This window comes from Bufo bufo, chromosome 4 (assembly GCF_905171765.1).
Source record: "Bufo bufo chromosome 4, aBufBuf1.1, whole genome shotgun sequence".
Lineage (NCBI taxonomy): Eukaryota > Metazoa > Chordata > Amphibia > Anura > Bufonidae > Bufo > Bufo bufo.
In genome coordinates, this window is record NC_053392.1 from 510,990,526 (window position 1) to 511,010,588 (window position 20,063).

Here is a 20,063-nt window from a genome sequence, read left to right on the forward strand (position 1 = left end):
TCTGCTGCCTGGTAGCCGAAATGTTGTGGAATACAATGGCAACTATATTCAGTTGGTTGTCATATGGACACATGGCGATTTCCCATTACTGTCCTGTGTTTGTCTCACCTGTTTCAACAATGTGCTGTCGCAGATATTAGGCAACTACTGCGTGGAAACAAGTTTCAAAGTGTAATGATTGCATGGTGAGATGACGGTTTTATTTTTGCATATCATTTCCTTTAGTAGATAAAACAATAAGCTATTGTTTCTATAGATGGAGCCCTGAAGTGGCCATAAATTCTGCTGTTTGTTATGGAATGATGCCATGTTTTCGCTTACTTTTTTGTTTTTAATAGAGTTTGCTGATTTTCACTTGGTGTGTTGAATTTAACAATAGGAAATTTAAGATGCCTAAGTTTTACTGATCCAAAGTAGATTACCATATGGTCCCATGGTGATTTTCATTTTTTTTTTCAGCAGAGCCAAAGAAGGTCCACATATTGTGACTACTAAGGATGCTAAAATGCTAGACCAGCCTTATTCAGAGATGTGTGAGATATATATATATATATATATATATATATATATATACACTGCTCAAAAAAATAAAGGGAACACTTAAACAACACAATGTAACTCCAAGTCAATCACACTTCTGTGAAATCAAACTGTCCACTTAGGAAGCAACACTGAGTGACAATCAATTTCACATGCTGTTGTGCAAATGGGATAGACAACAGGTGGAAATTATAGGCAATTAGCAAGACACCCCCAATAAAGGAGTGGTTTTGCAGGTGGTAACCACAGACCACTTCTCAGTTCCTATGCTTCCTGGCTGATGTTTTGGTCACTTTTGAATGCTGGCGGTGCTTTCACTCTAGTGGTAGCAGGAGACGGAGTCTACAACCCACACAAGTGGCTCAGGTAGTGCAGCTTATCCAGGATGGCACATCAATGCGAGCTGTGGCAAGAAGGTCTGCTGTGTCTGTCAGCGTAGTGTCCAGAGCATGGAGGCGCTACCAGGAGACAGGCCAGTACATCAGGAGACGTGGAGGAGGCCGTAGGAGGGCAACAACCCAGCAGCAGAACCGCTACCTCCGCCTTTGTGCAAGGAGGAACAGGAGGAGCACTGCCAGAGCCCTGCAAAATGACCTCCAGCAGGCCACAAATGTGCATGTGTCTGCTCAAACTGTCAGAAACAGACTCCATGAGGGTGATTTGAGGGCCAGACGTCCACAGGTGGGGGTTGTGCTTACAGCCCAACACCGTGCAGGACGTTTGGCATTTGCCAGAGAACACCAAGATTGGCAAATTCGCCACTGGCGTCCTGTGCTCTTCATAGATGAAAGCAGGTTCACACTGAGCACATGTGACAGACGTGACAGAGTCTTGAGACGCCGTGGAGAACGTTCTGCTGCCTGAAACATCCTCCAGCATGACCGGTTTGGCATTGGGTCAGTAACGGTGTGGGGTGGCATTTCTTTGGAGGGCCGCACAGCCCTCCATGTGCTCGCCAGAGGTAGCCTGACTGCCATTAGGTACCGAGATGAGATCCTCAGACCCCTTGTGAGACCATATGCTGGTGCGGTTGGCCCTGGGTTCCTCCTAATGCAAGACAATGCTAGACCTCATGTGGCTGGAGTGTGTCAGCAGTTCCTGCAAGACGAAGGCATTGATGCTATGGACTGGTCCGCCCGTTCCCCAGACCTGAATCCAATTGAGCACATCTGGCACATCATGTTTCGCTCTATCCACCAACGTCACGTTGCACCACAGACTGTCCAGGAGTTGGCAGTTGCTTTAGTCCAGGTCTGGGAGGAGATCCCTCAGGAGACCGTCTGCCACCTCATCAGGAGCATGCACAGGCGTTGTAGGGAGGTCATACAGGCACGTGGAGGCCACACACACTACTGAGCCTCATTTTGACTTGTTTTAAGGACATTACATCAAAGTTGGATCAGCCTGTAGTGTGTTTTTCCACTTTAATTTTGAGTGTGACTCCAAATCCAGACCTTTTGTGTGATTTTGTTGTCAGCAAATTCAACTATGTAAAGAACAAAGTATTTCAGAAGAATATTTAATTAACTCAGATCTAGGATGTGTTATTTTTGTGTTCCCTTTATTTTTTTTGAGCAGTGTATATATATACAGTTCTGCCATGTTACATTTATTTTGCCATTAGCTGTTGTATTTATACAAAGTTTGAACTGCTGATGTCCAGGGTGCCTGTCGGCTAGCACTTTGGGAGGGCCAAGTAGGTATATAAGGCATAAGGGTGACAGATATGGAGATGGGAAAGAGAAGAGAACAGGCTGCTGTGTCGCTGTATGTGTATGTTGGCTGTGCCTGGCTGATCATAAGACTCCCAACATGGCTGACTAGTGTTGCAACTTTCTTTTCTCAATTGAATTAGATTTTTATTGAAAACTTAACAAACACTTTGAAAATGTAACCACGTTAAAATAATATTTTCCCAGCAGCAGTAAATGTAATAAAATAACAAAGTGAAGCTTCCCACTCTTCTCCCCTGCAGCTTCCAGCAACGACCTCCAGTCCTGCCCGCTAGTATTTTTATTTTTTGGTCGCAGCAGTGATGTCCCATGCACATTCTGTCAACAGCTGCAGCCATTCGCTGGCCTCGGAAGTCATGTGTCGTATACTGTAGAGGCCAGTGATTTGCTGCACGGTGACTTGGTGTGAACGAGACATCACCACTGCAGCCATGAAGATGCACTGCTGCCGGTCTGGTGTGCAAAGCTGGAAACAGGAGGGGAGAAGAGTGGTAAGTATCACGTGCTGGGGACATATTCATTTACCTTTGACAAACTACTTAACTCAGCACTTATAAAATGTGTAAGATAGTTATCCATACAAGTTTATACAATACAGGTGTAGGGGGGACACTAAGGTATGGCTTCACAAGTCATTTGGGAGAAAAAACACAGAAGAAAATAGCTAAGGAAATACTACAATGAAAATCTAAATATTAAATTGTTGAAACATAACCATAAACTTTATACCTTTGGCATCTACCACCAAAGAGACAAAAATAATAGGGTTTATAAGAAGTAATGAGTTAGATCCAGATGATCTACTCTGCTACAAGGGGGAAGGCGGCTCTACAGCTGAAACTGCTATTCAAACAAGTGAAATGTGAGGAGATGCACTTCATACAGAATGCATTATTATATGGTTTATAATATAACCACATTTTTATCTATCCTTCCACACTCCAATGAAATGTTTTCTTGAGGGTACGTCCACACGAGGTGGGTCAGCTGTGGAAAATTCACAGTGTTTTTGGCTAATATCTACTGTGTCAAAAACAACAACAAATAGTGTGGATTTTGCTTCAGAATTTTTTGCATAAATGCTGCCAGGTTGCTGTCGATTTCACAGTCTCTGCTCTCGGTAGAAATCAGCAGCATATATTGACGGGCCTGCGGATTTAAAACCTGCATCACACATCAAGTTATGTGTACTGTAGATTGATTGTGGAAACCTGGATCTAAGGTGGTGTAAAGCCCAAGGACTTTAGGCCAGGGATGCTCAACCTGTGGCCCTCCAGATTTTGCAAAACTACAACTCCCAGTATGCCCGGACAGCCTACAACTATCAGCCTACAGCAGGGCTTGGTGGGAGTTGTAGTTTTACAACCGCTGGAGGGCCGCAGGTTGAGCATCCCTGCTTTAGACAGTTGCTGGCTACACAGCATGCTCTTCTGCTTTACATTCCTACCTACTGGATCACGGATCACAGTGGATAGTATATACCACTTTGACATTGACTTGCATTATATAAGCAAGTGCACATAAGCAGTGACAGTAAGTAAAGCATGTGCACACATCAGTAGCAGCTAATTATGTTTATTTTTTATTTTCATTTTTTTTCCAATATCACAAGAGGAATTTGCCCTGTGTGTGAAATGCACACATATATTGTCATCTGCTTTGTAAGTATGCGCTGAAATTGCTGTTTGGGAATTTAAAGAAGCAGGAAATCTGAGCAAGTTAAAAAATGACACCATAAACATAAATTTGCTCTATGGCTATATGTTCCCTCACCATGAAAAGGTAACATGTTTACCTCATTTTCCTCCCGATGGACGTTAGTGCAAGGAAGTGTAGATTCTATTGTGTCTCAATTGCCATGCATATTTCCCCTGGTCACAAGCTTATACGTAAACCGCAGGCTCTTCAAACAGCTGATTGGTGGGAGTGCAGGCGTTGGACCCACACTGATCAGATATTGATGACCTATCCATAGAGAAGAGTTTGAGAAAATCTAACAGATTTTTCTAGGCATGACAAGAGACGGAAAAGTCTGTCACTAGAAGTCTGTGGAGTCATTGGCTGTGCCTTTGTTCTGACATAATTAGGCATTTCTCAATTTAGACATATTTATGAAGCAAGTAAGCCAAAAAGAATAATTCACTGTGCCTTGCCCATTGAGGGGCATGACTTAGTGAAAAAAGGGGGTGGCTTTGTATCAAAGAGGTATGGCTTAAGATGCTCCATTTTACACCAAAATTTTGGCACAAAGGGGGAGATTTATCAAACTGGTGTAAAGTAGAACTGGCTTAGTTGCCCAAAGCAACCAATCATTTTTTACTACCCCTTTGGAAAATGAAAGGAGGAATTTGACTGGTTGCTATACTTTACACCAGTTTGATAAATCTTCCCCCAAATTCTGTGGCAAACTAAGGTGGTATAAAATTAGAAGGAATAGCCTACAGGGGTCCGTCAAGTTGTGATACCTTTAACCTTGCAACCATTGCAGAGCACCCAATATGGTGGTGGAAAGATGACTTGCATGTTTTTTCCCCCATTGTGGTCACAGTGCCTCAGTCCTTTCATTTTACTGTGACTCTTGCAAAACATTTTATCGAGCCTAAATGTAAATGTTTAAGGGTTCCTTAACACACTGCGGATTTTGGTGCAGAAAGTTCCGCGATTGAAAATCACTTCCGTTCATTTCAGTGGGGCAGCAAGCACATTCAGGTGAATGGAACTGATTTTCGGTCGCAGAATTTTCTGCAACAAAATCTGCAAAGTGTGAAGGCACTCTAACCCGTAAAAAATCCAGATCAGCTGGAAACATGATAGTTGAGATCACAAAGTATAAAAGTAAAAGAACAATGACGGCACAAATGAAATATGAACTGTCTGGCTGACTGGTGCTTTTTGCAAGTGCTGTTAGAAGCAACAATTCAAGATAATGTGTTTAATGTTGATGTGAAATGATGTAATTGGTAGTGATTACATGCTCAAATGAGCTGCCAAATAAATATTATAAATGCAAGTTTTGGAGATCAGATGTCCGTCCAGGCAAGTTTACAACTGTGGATGCAAATCTTGGAAGCTTTTAAAAATAATGATGAAAATCAATCAGTCGATGCGTTTTTATAGTGCAAATAAAGCCCTCCAGACGAGGGAAGTGGGTTAGCTGAATAAAACTCTTGGAGAAAGAATCGTTATTGATTTGAAAACAGATGGAGATCCTTACACACAGCCTTTAATTCCCAGAGCTGGATGGACTCCAAATTTCTGTTTACCCTGTTGGGTCCTTGCAGTGCATAAGTATTAATACAAATGCACTATTTCAATGCGTACATTATGTTCATTTATAGAAAGTTTGATTTCTTTGCAAAGTGTCAGTCCTGCCTGTAACAGCATCGCTGCAGCTGAATGACTGTAGAATTGTGGCATGCTAATAATAAACGCAATATAAATCAACTTGTAAAGAATCAAGTGTCATGAAGACATAGGGGGGAATTTATCATGAGTGGAATATTTTGCTTGAGTCTGCGTTGGCGTACTTTATGCCACATTTATCAAATGTCGTATGTTTGATAAATTGGTCCTATCCTTATATTTAACACTTTCGTCTAGAAAAGCTACTCTGATTTTCCTATTCCACCCTCTTACTTTGTGTCTTTCTGGTGATTTTTAAAAAAATACTTTTTACTGCTGCACCCTCTCCACTTTGATTGACTTTAGGAGAAGTTAGGGCCAGGCGTGATCACGTCTTCACTGCCTGGTCCTGTCAATCAAAGTTTAGAGAGCGCAGTAGTTGCAGAGAGAGCTGAGCCTCTAGGTGTAACGGCAACGCCCCCGTTGCGCCTAGAGGCTCATTTGCATATTTTAAAACATCATTTTTCTCAGCAATGCTGGCACATATGAACATGGGACCAACACAGATGCCTTCAGCTGCCAAGTGCACATGTAAAAGGTCAGCCAGTGTCATAGGTACAATTCTGCTGACAGATGCCTTTTTAGGGGAACCACCTTTTACTGCCCTCTTTATGGACATGCTGATTTCATTGTTGTGTCTGATATGTGTGCTTTTGTACTTTCATGAACTTTGAACTTTATTAGTTGAGGAATGAGTCCTCGAGAATCATGAACTGTAGGGCTAGTCCTGCCCTCCCTCTTCCTTGATAGGTTTCTTCCTGTTACTTTGCAGAGGGAGAATGATGTCAATCAGCAGCGGGTAGGCAGGGCTAGCTCTGCAGCTCATGAATATCAAGGAACTTGAGTCCTTGATTATTGCTGATTGACAGCATTCTCCCTATGCACAGTAATAATAAGACGATTGTCAATCAGCAGTGGGAGGGTGGCTTATCCCCGCATGCTCATGAATTGTGGACTCCTTCTTCAACTAATCAGATATCAGGCCAAGTACATCAAATGCACACATATGAGGCACGATGGTGAAATCAGTGTCTCTCACTCAGAGGGCAGCATAAGGCTAACTGCACATGGGTGCAGGTTTCAAAACAGAAAATCGGTGTGGTTTTTCGTGCAGATTTCTTTGCGTTTCAGCACCAAATTTGCACCAAAAACCTCATGTGTTAGGCTTATTGCACACGACAGTATATTTTCACGGTCCGCAAAACGGGGTCCCGTTTTTCCGTGATCCGTGACCGTTTTTTCGTCCGTGGGTCTTCCTTGATTTTTGGAGGATCCACGGACATGAAAAAAAAGTCGTTTTGGTGTCCGCCTGGCCGTGCGGAGCCAAACGGATCCGTCCTGAATTACAATGCAAGTCAATGGGGACGGATCCGTTTGACGTTGACACAATATGGTGCCATTTCAAACGGATCCGTCCCTATTGACTTTCAATGTAAAGTCTGGAGTCCCTTTTATACCATCGGATCGGAGTTTTCTCCAATCCGATGGTATATTTTAACTTGAAGCGTCCCCATCACCATGGGAACGCCTCTATGTTAGAATATACTGTCGGATATGAGTTAGATCGTGAAACCTCATTTCCGACAGTATATTCTAACACAGAGGCGTTCCCATGGTGATGGGGACGCTTCTAGTTAGAATATACTACAAACTGTGTACATGACTGCCCCCTGCTGCCTAGCAGCATCCGATCTCTTACAGGGGGCCGTGATCAGCACAATTAACCCCTCAGGTGCCGCACCTGAAGGGGTTAATTGTACTATCATATACCCCTGTAAGAGATCAGGGCTGCCAGGCAGCAGGGGGCAGACCCCCCCCCTCCCCAGTTTGAAAATCATTGGTGGCCAGTGCGGCCCCCCCCCCTTCCTCCCTCTATTGTAATAATTCGTTGGTGGCACAGTGTGCGCCCCCCCCCTTCCTCCCTCTATTGTAATAAATCGTTGGTGGCACAGTGTGCGCCCCCCATCGGCCCCCCTCCCTCTATAGCATTAACAACATTGGTGGCCTCCCATCTCCCCCCCCCCCATCATTGGTGGCAGCGGGTTACTAGCAATAGTACAATAGTAAAAGATTCATACTTACCTGGGAGCTGCGATGTCTGTGTCCGGCCGGGAGCTCCTCCTACTGGTAAGTGACAGTTCATTTAGCAATGCGCCGCACAGACCTGTCACTTACCAGTAGGTGGAGCTCCCGGCCGGACACGAACATCGCAGCAGCCACCAGCAGGTAAGTATGAATCTTCTACTATTGTACTATTGCTAAGTAACCATGGCAACCAGGACTGTAGTAGCGTCCTGGTTGCCATGGTTACCGATCGGAGCCCCAGCGATTAAACTGGGACTCCGATCGGAACTCCGCTGCCACCAATGATGGGGGGGGGGAGATGGGAGGCCGCACACTGGCCACCAATGTTGTTAATGCTATAGAGGGAGGGGGGGCTGATGGGGGCGCACACTGTGCCACCAACGAATTATTACAATAGAGGGAGGGGGGGCGCACACTGTGCCACCAACGAATAATTACAATAGAGGGAGGGAGGGGCCGCACTGGCCACCAACCTATTATTACAATAGAGGGGGGGGGGCCGCACTGGCCACCAATGATATTCAAACTGGGGAGGGGGGGAGGGTCTGCCCCCTGCTGCCTGGCAGCTCTGATCTCTTACAGGGGGATATGATAGTACAATTAACTCCTTCAGGTGCCGCACCTGAAGGGGTTAATTGTGCTGATCACGGCCCCCTGTAAGAGATCGGGTGCTGCCAGGCAGCAGGGGGAAGTCTTGTACACAGTTTGTAGTGTATTCTAACTAGAAGCGTCCCCATCACCATGGGGACGCCTCTGTGTTAGAATATACTGTCGGTTCTGAGTTTTCACGAAGTGAAAACTCAGCTATGAAAAAGCTTTTATGCAGACGGATCCGTCTGTATAAAAAGTAACCTACGGCCATGGATCACGGACACGGATGCCAATCTTGTGTGCATCCGTGTTCTTTCACGGACCCATTGACTTGAATGGGTCCGTGAACCGTTGGCCGTGAAAAAAATAGGACAGGTCATATTTTTTTCTTGGCCAGGAAACACGGATCTCGGATGCGGCTGCAAAACGGTGCATTTTCCGTTTTTTCCACGGACCCATTGAAAGTCAATGGGTCCGCGAAAAAAAACGGAAAACAGCACAACGGCCACGGGTGCACACAACGGTCGTGTGAAAGAGGCCTTAGGCTACTTTCACACTGCCGTTTCTGGGTCCGCTTGTGAGATCCGTTTCAGGGCTCTCACAAGCGGCCCAAAATGGATCAGTTCAGCCCCAATGCATTCTAAATGGATGAGGATCCGTTCAGAATGCATCAGTTTGGCTGCGTTCGGTCTCCGTTCCGCTTTTGAGGTGGACATCCAAACGCTGCTTGCAGCGTTTTGGTGTCCGCCTGACGATGCGGAGCCAAACGGATCCGTCCTGACTTACAATGTAAGCCAATAGGGACGGATCGGTTTTCACTGACACAATATGGTGCAATTGAAAACGGATCCATCCCCCATTGACTTTCAATGTTGACTTAGACTTTTATTTTTTAAGAATAATGCAAACGGATACGTTCTGAACGGATACAAGCGTTTGCATTATCGGTGCGGATCCGTCTGTGCAGATACAAGACGGATCCGCACCAAACGTCAGTGTGAAAGTAGCCTTACTTGCGGTATTTAGTGCAAACGTTATGTGGATTTTCCACAGATCTCACTCTTGCTTTTAGAAGGGTGAAATCCGCACACAAAAAACAAGCAAAGAAATTACATGCTGGGGATTTCAAAGTCAGTACAACAGGTCAGTTTCCACGTGGAAAAAAAAGCAATCTGTACATGAGATTTGTCTAATCTTATACACTTTGCTGGTACTGTATTATGCTGCAGTCTTTCTGCACGAGAATCCGCGCTGGAAAATCGTATGTAATCCTCAACTCAGGCAGGTGGCTTAAAGGGGGTGCGATTCGCTTTAAAAACTGATGACGTCTTAGGCAATTCGGAGGGAACACAAAAAGTCAGTCAAGGATTCATTAAAAAGTTCTCAAACACTTACATTACACTCATTATGGTGTTTAATCACTGTATATTAATGTACATGGCCCGTCATAGGATTCTGCTGTTATTTTCCATCAAGCCTTTAGCATCTGCCAAGATCTTAAGATGTTGCAAAATACTGTACAACAAAGACAAGTGGGATCTTGAACCGTGCATTACAGCACTGTGAAATCCGAAGACTAGCTGAGTAAGCATCCATGATTGCTCTTCATTACACTGCCTTCTCCATGGTTTTATGAAGGGACAGAAGGTCATGCGATTGACTCCTTGTCACTGACTTTCATCTTTCCTTTGTCTTTTATTAATACTTCTCTTCCTCATTAGACTCATATCCATTGCAGAGCTGCAATATTCTATTAATGTTAATGCATGAATATGTAGAAATAGTAAGAAAACATACTTTCTGACCGATACAGTATTAGTCTATGGCTCGTTTACATCTACTGGATTGAAAATATTGAAATAGGAAGTTAAAATAAATAAAACAAAAAAGGAAGTAGGTCCACATCACTGATTCATTTTCTGTCCTACTATAAAAAAAATTATACTTTATTTTGAGCATCCGTGATGCTAATTTTTTTATCCGTTTTAGCTATTTCTGTCTGAGATCTGTTATTTTAGATGGAAGAAAAAGTCCTTCGTGGAGGTTGTTGTGCAGGATTAGAAAAACATGGCTGCATTCTTTCAAAAACAGAGCTACACCGGTCCATGGGCTGCATCTGGTATTGAAGCTCAGCTCCTTTGAAGTGAATGGGGTTAAGCTTCAATACTACACACAACCTGTGGACAGGCATTGTGCTCTTTTTTGGAAGAAGGCAGCCATATTTTCTAATCCTGGACACCCTTTCTAAAATGAAGCTCCTCTTTGGGGACTATCATAAACTTTTAAGAAATTAACTGAATAGTATTGTTGGAAATCCTTCCTGTACTCGAAACAATGAATAAAAAAAAGAATAAGCTGTGAGACTTTCCTATTCTTGATGTTTGCCATACAGAACAATCAGCTGGATGGAGCTTTCTTTGAAGCCTGTGTCCTACTAGGGCATATGTCCATCAAAGAGAGTGTCACCCACTTAAAATCCCCCCTCTGTGAGCCAGAAAGGAAAGTAAGAGTTGCTCCTTCTTTGCCAAATTGAGCCCTGCCATGTATCTATTCAGTCAATATGAATTCAAATCAGTTGGGCAGTTTACCATATTTTGAGATACCTTTGTCTTGAAGGGACAAACCCTTTTAAAAGAAACTTATGGGCAGCTTTTCACAACATTAATATTATATTAGGAATTGTTATCCATGTCGTTTCTTAAAATACAAAGCTACATGTTACAATGGCGTTTGGTGGCCAGTACTGTCCCATGCTCCTGGACAGACACGGGCGCCACTCCAGCAGAGGTCCTGGGCATAAGTGTCATGTGTGTGTATTAGGGATACTATTCATTGAACCTCACCCTGCAGTACTATAAGGGTTAATTCAGCTTTTTGCGGTGTGTGCAGCTGCTTGACTAATGTGCTAATCAGCTTTGCTATATTTGCTGCGCTGTTTGTCACATCATTTGCCTGAGAAATAGGTTTTACTAGCTTGCTAGATTTTGCAAAGGTGCTGTAATGCGCTTGTCTGTCTTTGTACCAACTTCTGCCTGATTCCCGGATCAGTATAGGTCAATAGAGATGAGCGAATTTCATGGCTTCGTTTGGTGATAAAAGCAGATTTGCGTTATGGATTCCGTTACCACGGACCATAACACAATTCTATGATGGAATGCCTTTAGAGGAATTGCGTTATAGTCCGTGGTAACGGAATCTATAACGCAATTCTGCTTTTACTAGTAAACGAAGCATGAGCGAATTTCAAAATATGAAATTCGCTCATCTCGAGTCATCAATATCAGATTGACGGGGGTCCGACACCTGGGGTGATCAGCTGTTAGAAGAGCCCGAGCTCTCCATGAGTGCTGCAGCCTCTTCCTAGGCCAATGATGTCACTTGACATCGGTCACATGGCGTAGTTGCAGCTCATCCCCATTTAAGTCCATGGGGCTGAGCTGCAATACCAAGCACAGCCACTATAAAATGTTCAGCGCTGTGGTTGATAAGAACAGAGTTCTGTTGAGCGCTGCAGCTTCCCAAAATAGTTGATCGACTGTGGATATAGGTCTTCAATATTATTCCCTGGATAACGTCTTTAACATCTGAGTAAATTACTCAATCTTGTCCTAATTCTACTGGTCATTTCTACAATGTCTTAAACAGGTTGTCCAGTATTAGAAATAAAATCAGATTTTTTTTCTCCAGAAACAGCTTCACTCTTATCTGTGGGCTGTGTCTGGTATTGCAGCTCATTCAAATGAATGAAGCTGAACTGCCATCTCAGACAAAGCCCATAGACAATATTGTTGTGGTTTGCAAAAAAAATCTGATCCTTATATTTAATCCTGAAACCTCCTGACACCATCTGAGTATGTTTTCTTTGTACACTATGACTTAATTATATTATAAATCCTCCAACATTGTGAATATACAGAACATATCTTCCTGTGGTTTATATGAAATGTTGAAATATGACATTTATGCATAGTATGTTATAAATATACATTTTCTTCATGGAAAATCACAAGCAAAATGTACAAGTATGTTCTGGGTCATCAATTAAGACTGCAGGTAGCTGTCTGATTCACAATGAATAATAAATATCTTTTATCAGAGGGAAATTAGGAGCAAACAAAAATAGTAACAAAACAGCATGCAGGCAAAGAAAAAGGAAACAGAAGGCATTACCTGTTGTCTTCATCGTCAGCATCACTGGGAATTGTCAAATCTGACATTTATTCTTTTGTGGGAGTAATTGGGTTGTATGTTTATAAAGGTGAATGTGTGTGGTCAGCAGGGGCAGTCCTTACAGTGGTATGCAAAAGTTTGGGCACCCCTGGTCAAAATTACTGTTACTGTGAACAGTTAAGCAAGTTCAAGATGAAATAATCTCCAAAAGGCGTAAAGTTAAAGATGAGGCCCAAAAAGCAGGAAAAAGCTATAAGAAGATAGTAAAGCGTTTTCAGGTTGTCATTTCCTCATTTCGAAATGCAATTAAGAAATGGTAGTTAACAGGAACAGTGGAGGTCAAGGGGAGGTCTAGAAGACCAAGAAAAATTTCAGAGACAGCTGTTCGTAGGATTGCTAGAAAGTCAAATCAGAACCCCCATTTGACTGCAAAAGACCTTCAGGAAGATTTAGCAGACTCTTAGGACAAATATGGAAGACTCATCAGAAGAAAACCTCTTCTGCATCCTCACCACGAAATACAGCTTTAGAAGTTTGCAAAAAACATCCAAACAGCCCGATGCATTTTGCAAACAAGTCCTGTGGGCCAATGAGGTTAAAATAGATCTCTTTGGCCACAATGAGCAAAGAAGAAACAAAGTGCACAGAATTTCATGAAAAGAACACATCTCCAACCATTAAGCATGGGGCGGATCAATCATACTTTAGCGTGGTGTGGCAGCCAATGGCATGGGGAACATTTCACTGGTAGAGGGAAGAATGGATTCAATGAAATTCCAGCAAATTCTGGAGGAAAACATAACACCAACTGTAAAAAAGCTGAAGATAAAAAGAGATTGGCTTCAACAAATGGATAATGATCCTAAAGACACCTCAAAATCCACAATATATTACCTCAAAGGGTGCAAGCTGAAGGTTTTACCATGGCCCTCACAGTCCCCTGATCTGAACATCATTGAAAATCTGTGGATAGACCTCAAAAGAGCAATGCATGTAAGACGGCCCAGGAATCTCACAGAACTGAAAGACGTTCGCAAGGAAGAATGGATGAAAATCCCTCAAAAAAGAATTGAAAGACTCTTGGCTGGATGCAAAAAGCCTTTACAAGATGTAACAATTGCCAAAGGGGGTGCAGCTAGGTACTAACCAAGCAGGGTGCCCAAAGTTTTGCTTAGGGCCCCTTTTCCTTTTTTGGTATTTAAAAAAAGTAAAAGATGAAAGGAAAAAAAATATGTTTTTGCTCAAAATACAAAGGGAATGTGCCATCTATAACTGTATGCCTTTTGGAGATCATTTCATCTTCAGCTTGATTAACTGTTCACAGTAACAGTAATTTTGACCCAAGGTGCCCAAACTTTTGCATGCCACATTGGAGTCATTACATTGATTATGCTGTGATATGTTATTACATTGCAGGTAGAATCTATTTTCTCACATTCTTTATTCAGTTGCATTATGAGATGTTCAATGCACATTACCTCCTGCCTACCCATTGTAAAGCTGCTATTCCTTCTGCCTGCTCACTTATAAATTACGGTTGACAACTTCCTAACTAGATCAAGAAAATATATGGCTCTTAGGGATTTGGGATTGTATAGTTCTATAGAAAACACATCCTCATGCATTACCATATACAAATTGGATGAGTAATAGTGAATCTCTAGTCTAGAATGAAACATTCTGTTTTCGCACAATTTAGGAAGGATCTCCGACCCCAAATTTATTGAACCCAGAGGCCCATTTCTTTAGGCAACCCTACAGAATAGGGTTCTTGTTCCCCTGGTCAGGGCTGCTTTAATATTTATGTACTGAAAGTTGGTGCAGTAGTGTTAAAGATCAGTGAATGTAAACCCACTCTACCAACCGTTTAGCGTAGGACTAACCCTATGGGTGTTATTCTGCCACTTCCCCGGTATTCGCCCTTTAACTCCTATACAGAGATCTGGACTTGCACTGCGGGTTAGCATCCAGAACGCTACCTCCTGGTATTAGTCCCAATGTAGTTGGCAGCTGACCCACTGGGGTCAAGGACTCTGGTGCAAACATATGGAGCTCTGGATATAGAAAACGCACCAAAAATGCAGGAAAACCGCAGGTACAGTCTGAACAGGCACCAAAGCTTGAATGCTTGTTTTAGAGATCCAGGAAGCGCACAGTTAATGTAGACACAGGAAAGACTTCCGGTTGGGTTAGTGGTGTGCACACACAAGGCAGCAGGCTGGGAATTTGACTGGAGCACAGTCAGAGAAGAGAGACTGGCTTAACTTAAACACAAACTGAGCTGAACTTGAAATTCTACCAGTTGAGAGTTTGTCTTTAGGCATTCTGAAATCCTCCAATCAGTGCTAACAATATCAGACTGTGTAGGGACATACCCCTGTAGAAAGGAGAATGGAAACTCTTAGTTGTCAATTTATTCATAAACTTCTACAAGGAACAAAAGGGGAACTGTACAATGAAGAGTTATAAGAAAAGATGTTCCAGAACTGAAGAACTGCATTTCCTATCTCTTTAGAAAAATAGAAAATTAAATGAAATTTAAATTACAATTTTTTTATTATGGATTACAAATAATTTTCCACTGAAATTTAATTAGTAAACCCCCGCAATACACATTTTTATGAGAATCTACCATATACAAACAGTACAGTGGAATACTGAACACATATTGAGTACTTTTTCACATCTGAGAAAATTAGATTAAGCCTTATCCAAGGATGCATATGTACTTCCAATGTGAAATGAATATACTTATTGCTGGGAAATTAGGTTTCCCCATTTTAAGCTGATAATCTTTTCTGATGATGTCCTTTTAGATCACTTTTCATCATGATTATCCATTATAAGTAGAAGACCATCTTTCATGATTGAAAAGAATATAAGAATAGTAATTGTGCAGACAGTGATTAATATTCATTTCACATGAGTTTCAATATCCTTCAAATGACATTAGTGACTTTATGAGACATCTTCCCAAAAGACAGCGGAAACGTGAATGAGGCTGTGCTCTACAACTTGCTATTGCGTTTGAGGGCACAATTATCATTTTGGTCCTGGGGGCCAAGCCTAGCCCCCTACATTTGGGAATTCATCTAAGTACAACATAATTACTGTATGCTGTGGAAGCAATCGTATTTTGTGCTGTAAGGAAACTTGTTGGGAAAGCAAAGCATTCTTGCTTGAAGGCCATAAATGTGAAGACTAATAATAAAAAGATGCGTTTTTGTAGAGATCTAGTCTGTACTGTTGGGATTGACAGTAAGAGCTGCTGTTCTATAACCCTACTGCAAAGATAGAAAGTTTTCTATGAAGTGCATTGTTTCAGTATCCAATGAAAAGAATTGTGTAATTGTTAGAAATGTGTCAAGGTCTATCTTAAAAAGTTCTGCCCTTGCTGTGATGACACATATCCCATATAGAATATTGCAACACTATTGGATCTACAGCATACACACTGTAATAATAAGATGGAGTATCAGTAAATAATTCTTCTATTAGTACTCTTCACCGGTTAGTACAGTCATTCATATATCACTGTCTAACGTAGATTTCATAACTGGTGGTATCAGTGTGCTACCAATTCCCAACCAGGTCCACAGCATTTTATGCTTTGTGAGCCACATTCAACTTTGAGTGATGATCAGGAGCTACATTCAACTTAGAAATGGAGTAGAGAAATTATAAATGTGTAGAAACAAAGAAATCATTAACATTTTTATAATAAATATTTCAGTGTAAAATCTGACACAAATATCTCACCATCCAAATCCACTGCTTCATGATTAGGAGATGATATCTGCAGTAGAGTCAATTGCCGGGACATTTGATCATGAATTAGTACTTTTATGGAGAGTTACATAGCAACGGGTCACAACCACATGTGTGTCCGGAAGCCACTGGTTGAGGAGTGTGTTCTATGTCTATAGAAGACTTAAGTTAAGTGCAGGAGTTGTAGTATTACTGTACATTTAAAGGAAGCAGATCTTTACAGAGAACATTCACCCATACTAGTCAGTTTCCAGTAGAAGTTCCTGGTCAGATTTTGTCTCATGACCAAGACCTGCAGGTCTCAGTACTATGACATAGTCAAAAAGGACGAGCCAAATGCCTTGATTTTTATTTTATCACGCATTATGAAGAGGGATTGTACATGTATTAGAAAAACATGTCTGCTTTCTTTTAGAAACCACACAATATCTGCCTATGGTTTGTGTTTGGTTTAGCAGCTCAGCTCCATTGAAGAATATGGGGCTGATTTGCAATATCACACACCTCCTGTGGATAGGTTTAGCACTGTTTCTGAACTAAAGCAGCCATGCGTTTTTTTTACTCTGACAACCTTCAATTTTGCCTTTATCCATGCTACCTATATATATTAGTCGTAGTTTGTAGGTGTGACATAGGTTTATGCTCTTGTTAAGAGAGACAAAATAAGAGTTTCTCAGGTATGATAGCTTTTAATGGCTAATACAAATAGTGAAGTTACATAGCAAGTTTTCAAGATAAGCTTAGGTCTCTTCATCAGGCATGGTAGGTGTTACATAGGAACATGGCGCTGGTCAGGTTTTTTGGGTCCACTAGGTGAAACGTTTCTGAGACCTCCCCATCTATGCAAACTGTTGGCATCATAAACTTTGTTGTTATCATTGCGCTCTCAGTGCTAAATGACTCCAAAGCTAGCTAAAGTGGGGCTGCCCTTATGGTCCATGCAGAGGGTCTTCTGATACTTTGGTGGGCTTTTCCGAGCATGCAAAGGGAAGTTAGATATTTGAGCGCCAGTAGGAAAAATTTGTTGAATATTCTACATAAGAAATATGAAAAATAACTATGTAAGAATTGTTACCTGTAAGAATGCCAGTCACTGCAATGTTATATTCCCCTCCTTCAAGAATAAAAAAGAGAGGGTCCTGGGACCCCCACCATGAATATTTAAGGAGAGTATGATAACATCTGTATGATAATATCTTTAAACTAGTTAGATGACTAGCAAAAGGTCTTCTAGAGAAAATTCTAGTCCAGTTGCTCAGACATAACTCTGACCTTTATGAATGAGAATTTATACATTATTTAGACACTTCTACTTTATGAATACAGTATGTATATGCAGAATAAATTAAGTAAGCGACTTCCACCCAGAAAAAAAATAATTTATAGTTATAAATATCCATCTTGTTTCTATGCAACTGTGTTGTTTCTGTGTAATTGTTTCAAAGCTGCAGATGCTGGATAGCATTAGTAGAAGAAGAGCCTTAGGCATGAATGCTACTTGTCCTGATCAAATATGAGTCATAAGCACTGCAAGGTAGAACGGTCTGTAAGATTTGCATGAACAGCTCACTTGTCCTGTTTGAAGTTAGAATGAGCTCACATCCCCAGACAGTAGGAGTAGTCATTCATGGTAACTATCTGAATTGTGTTCAAGACTGCACAATCATTGTGGTGGACATTGCACAAGCACATTGTAATAAAATGTTAAACAGCTGGACGCAGCATTTTTGTAATAGTTGACAGTGAATGGCATTGTGGTTTCGTGAAACGTATCAAGCTTTATCTTCGAGAGCATCAGAACTCTTTCCCACAATTTTAATATTGTTTTCTATGTTTCATTTGTCCCAAGGCTTGTGAATCAGATGTTTAGTCTGCAATGTCACAGTGAGGAGACATTTGTATTTATAGGGAAATATCTTCTTATAATCAGCTGGGTGTTTTATCCTGGAGTCTCTTGTTATGTAACCTTCTGCCTATGGAAAAATGCTGAAATAAAAGATAATGAAAATATTAAATGTCCCAAAGATGAGGATATTTTTAAAATGGTAAATTAAGAGACACTGGGGGAGATTTATCAAAACCGGTGTAAGGGAAAACTAGCTTAGGAACCAATCAGATTGCACCTTTCATTTTTCAGAGATCCTTTGGAACAATGAAAGTGGAATCTGATTGGTTGCTCATGGGCAACTAAGCCAGTTCTAATTTACACCAGTTTTGATGAATTCCCTTCCTGTTTTTCTGGAATCTTTATCTGACAACTTCAGCTCTTGCTGATGGACCTTCTGTTTTTTTGCATCTTTTCCATAAGTGTTATGCAAAGGTGTACTAACCATAGAGGCAGCCCGGGTGACTGCTGTGGGGCTTCTATGAGATTAGAGCGTCCATTCTAGGTTGAGCTGAAAGTGTAATGTTAACCCACACAAGGATATGTCTACAGAGACCAAAGACATCGAAAAATGTCTGAAAGTCATGAAAATGACCATGGGATCACCAGAACCTACTGTTCTAGGTGGTTAGAAATGTGATGATGTCAACCTGGACCGTGAAGAGGGCTTTATTTTCATGTCAGTAATCTGGTATGTTTGTATATGATATGATACATAATATGATTTATAGCGATAATATACCCATGATATGTCTGTTTTGTTCCTAACAATTACAGAAGTAAGGTCATACTGAATAAGAATTGACATAACAGACCAATAAGCAATAAATGGGGTTATTTATAAAACTGGTGTAAAGTGGAACTGGCTTAGTTGCCCATAGCAACCAATCAGATTCCACCTTTCATTTTTGACATCTCCTTGTGAAAATGAAAGGTGGAATCTGATTGATTGCTATGGGCAACTAAGCCAGTTCTACTTTTCACCAGTTTGATAAATGACCCCAAAAGTTTTTAGACTGAGTGATCTCCATGGATGTTTTGATTAAGTCTACATTGTGTTTATGTTCTAGGTGTTGAAGAAGACAACTCATTACATAGAAACCAGAGAAATGTATTAGATGTTCATACCAATAGTAATGGACGAGGACTGCTTTGGACAGATGGTGAAAATTTCACCGAAATTCAAGGTGAACACAGACGCAAGAACTGCACTGAACCAGGTAGTTTTCCATACTTTTCCTTTTCTGTAGAATTCAGGAATCTCCCCATTGGATTATGTTTCTCAATATTTTATGCTTTTATATTTTTGACCAATTTGTTATTCTTGAAAGATGTCAAAACTGCTGTTTCATTCAGGTGTTTACCTGGCATTGTGGTGAAGTAAAATGTTTCTAAGTTTACACACTGGTTGTACTTGTAACTAGAGACGGCCTTGCGGTTTGCCCGGCAGTTGTTTCGCAGCGAACTTTGCGCGATCACGATTCGCAGAACATGGCGCCATATTCTTTTGCATATACTAATTGAGGGCTGCGATATACATGCTTCCACAAAATACTGATTAAGGGGTTTGATATACCTGCTTCCACAAAATACTGATTGAGGGCTGCGATATACCTGCTTCCAAAAAATATTGATTAAGGGGTTTGATATACCTGTTTCCACCAAATATTGATTGAGGCCTGTGATATACCTGCTTCCACAAAATACAGATTAAGGGGTTCGATATACCTATTTCCACCAAATATTGATTGAGGCCTGCGATATACCTGCTTCCACAAAATACTGATTAAGGGGTTTGATATACCTGCTTCCACAAAATACTGATTGAGGGCTGCAATATACCTGCTTCCACAAATGCTGCTCTTCTCTAGGGACTTAAGCACAGGGTC

At 41.4% G+C, this 20,063-nt stretch overlaps 1 protein-coding gene across 2 annotated transcripts in view; it reads left to right on the forward strand.

Moving 5' to 3' along the window:
* The window catches only part of SLC24A3 (solute carrier family 24 member 3), a 410,823-nt gene that overhangs the window by 53,501 nt on the left and 337,259 nt on the right, over positions 1-20,063 (forward strand). For both annotated transcript variants that reach the window (XM_040429686.1, XM_040429687.1), the window contains exon 2: positions 19,245-19,394. In XM_040429686.1, coding sequence (XP_040285620.1) covers positions 19,245-19,394 — 150 coding nt within the window. The remainder of the gene's footprint in view (positions 1-19,244; positions 19,395-20,063) is intronic.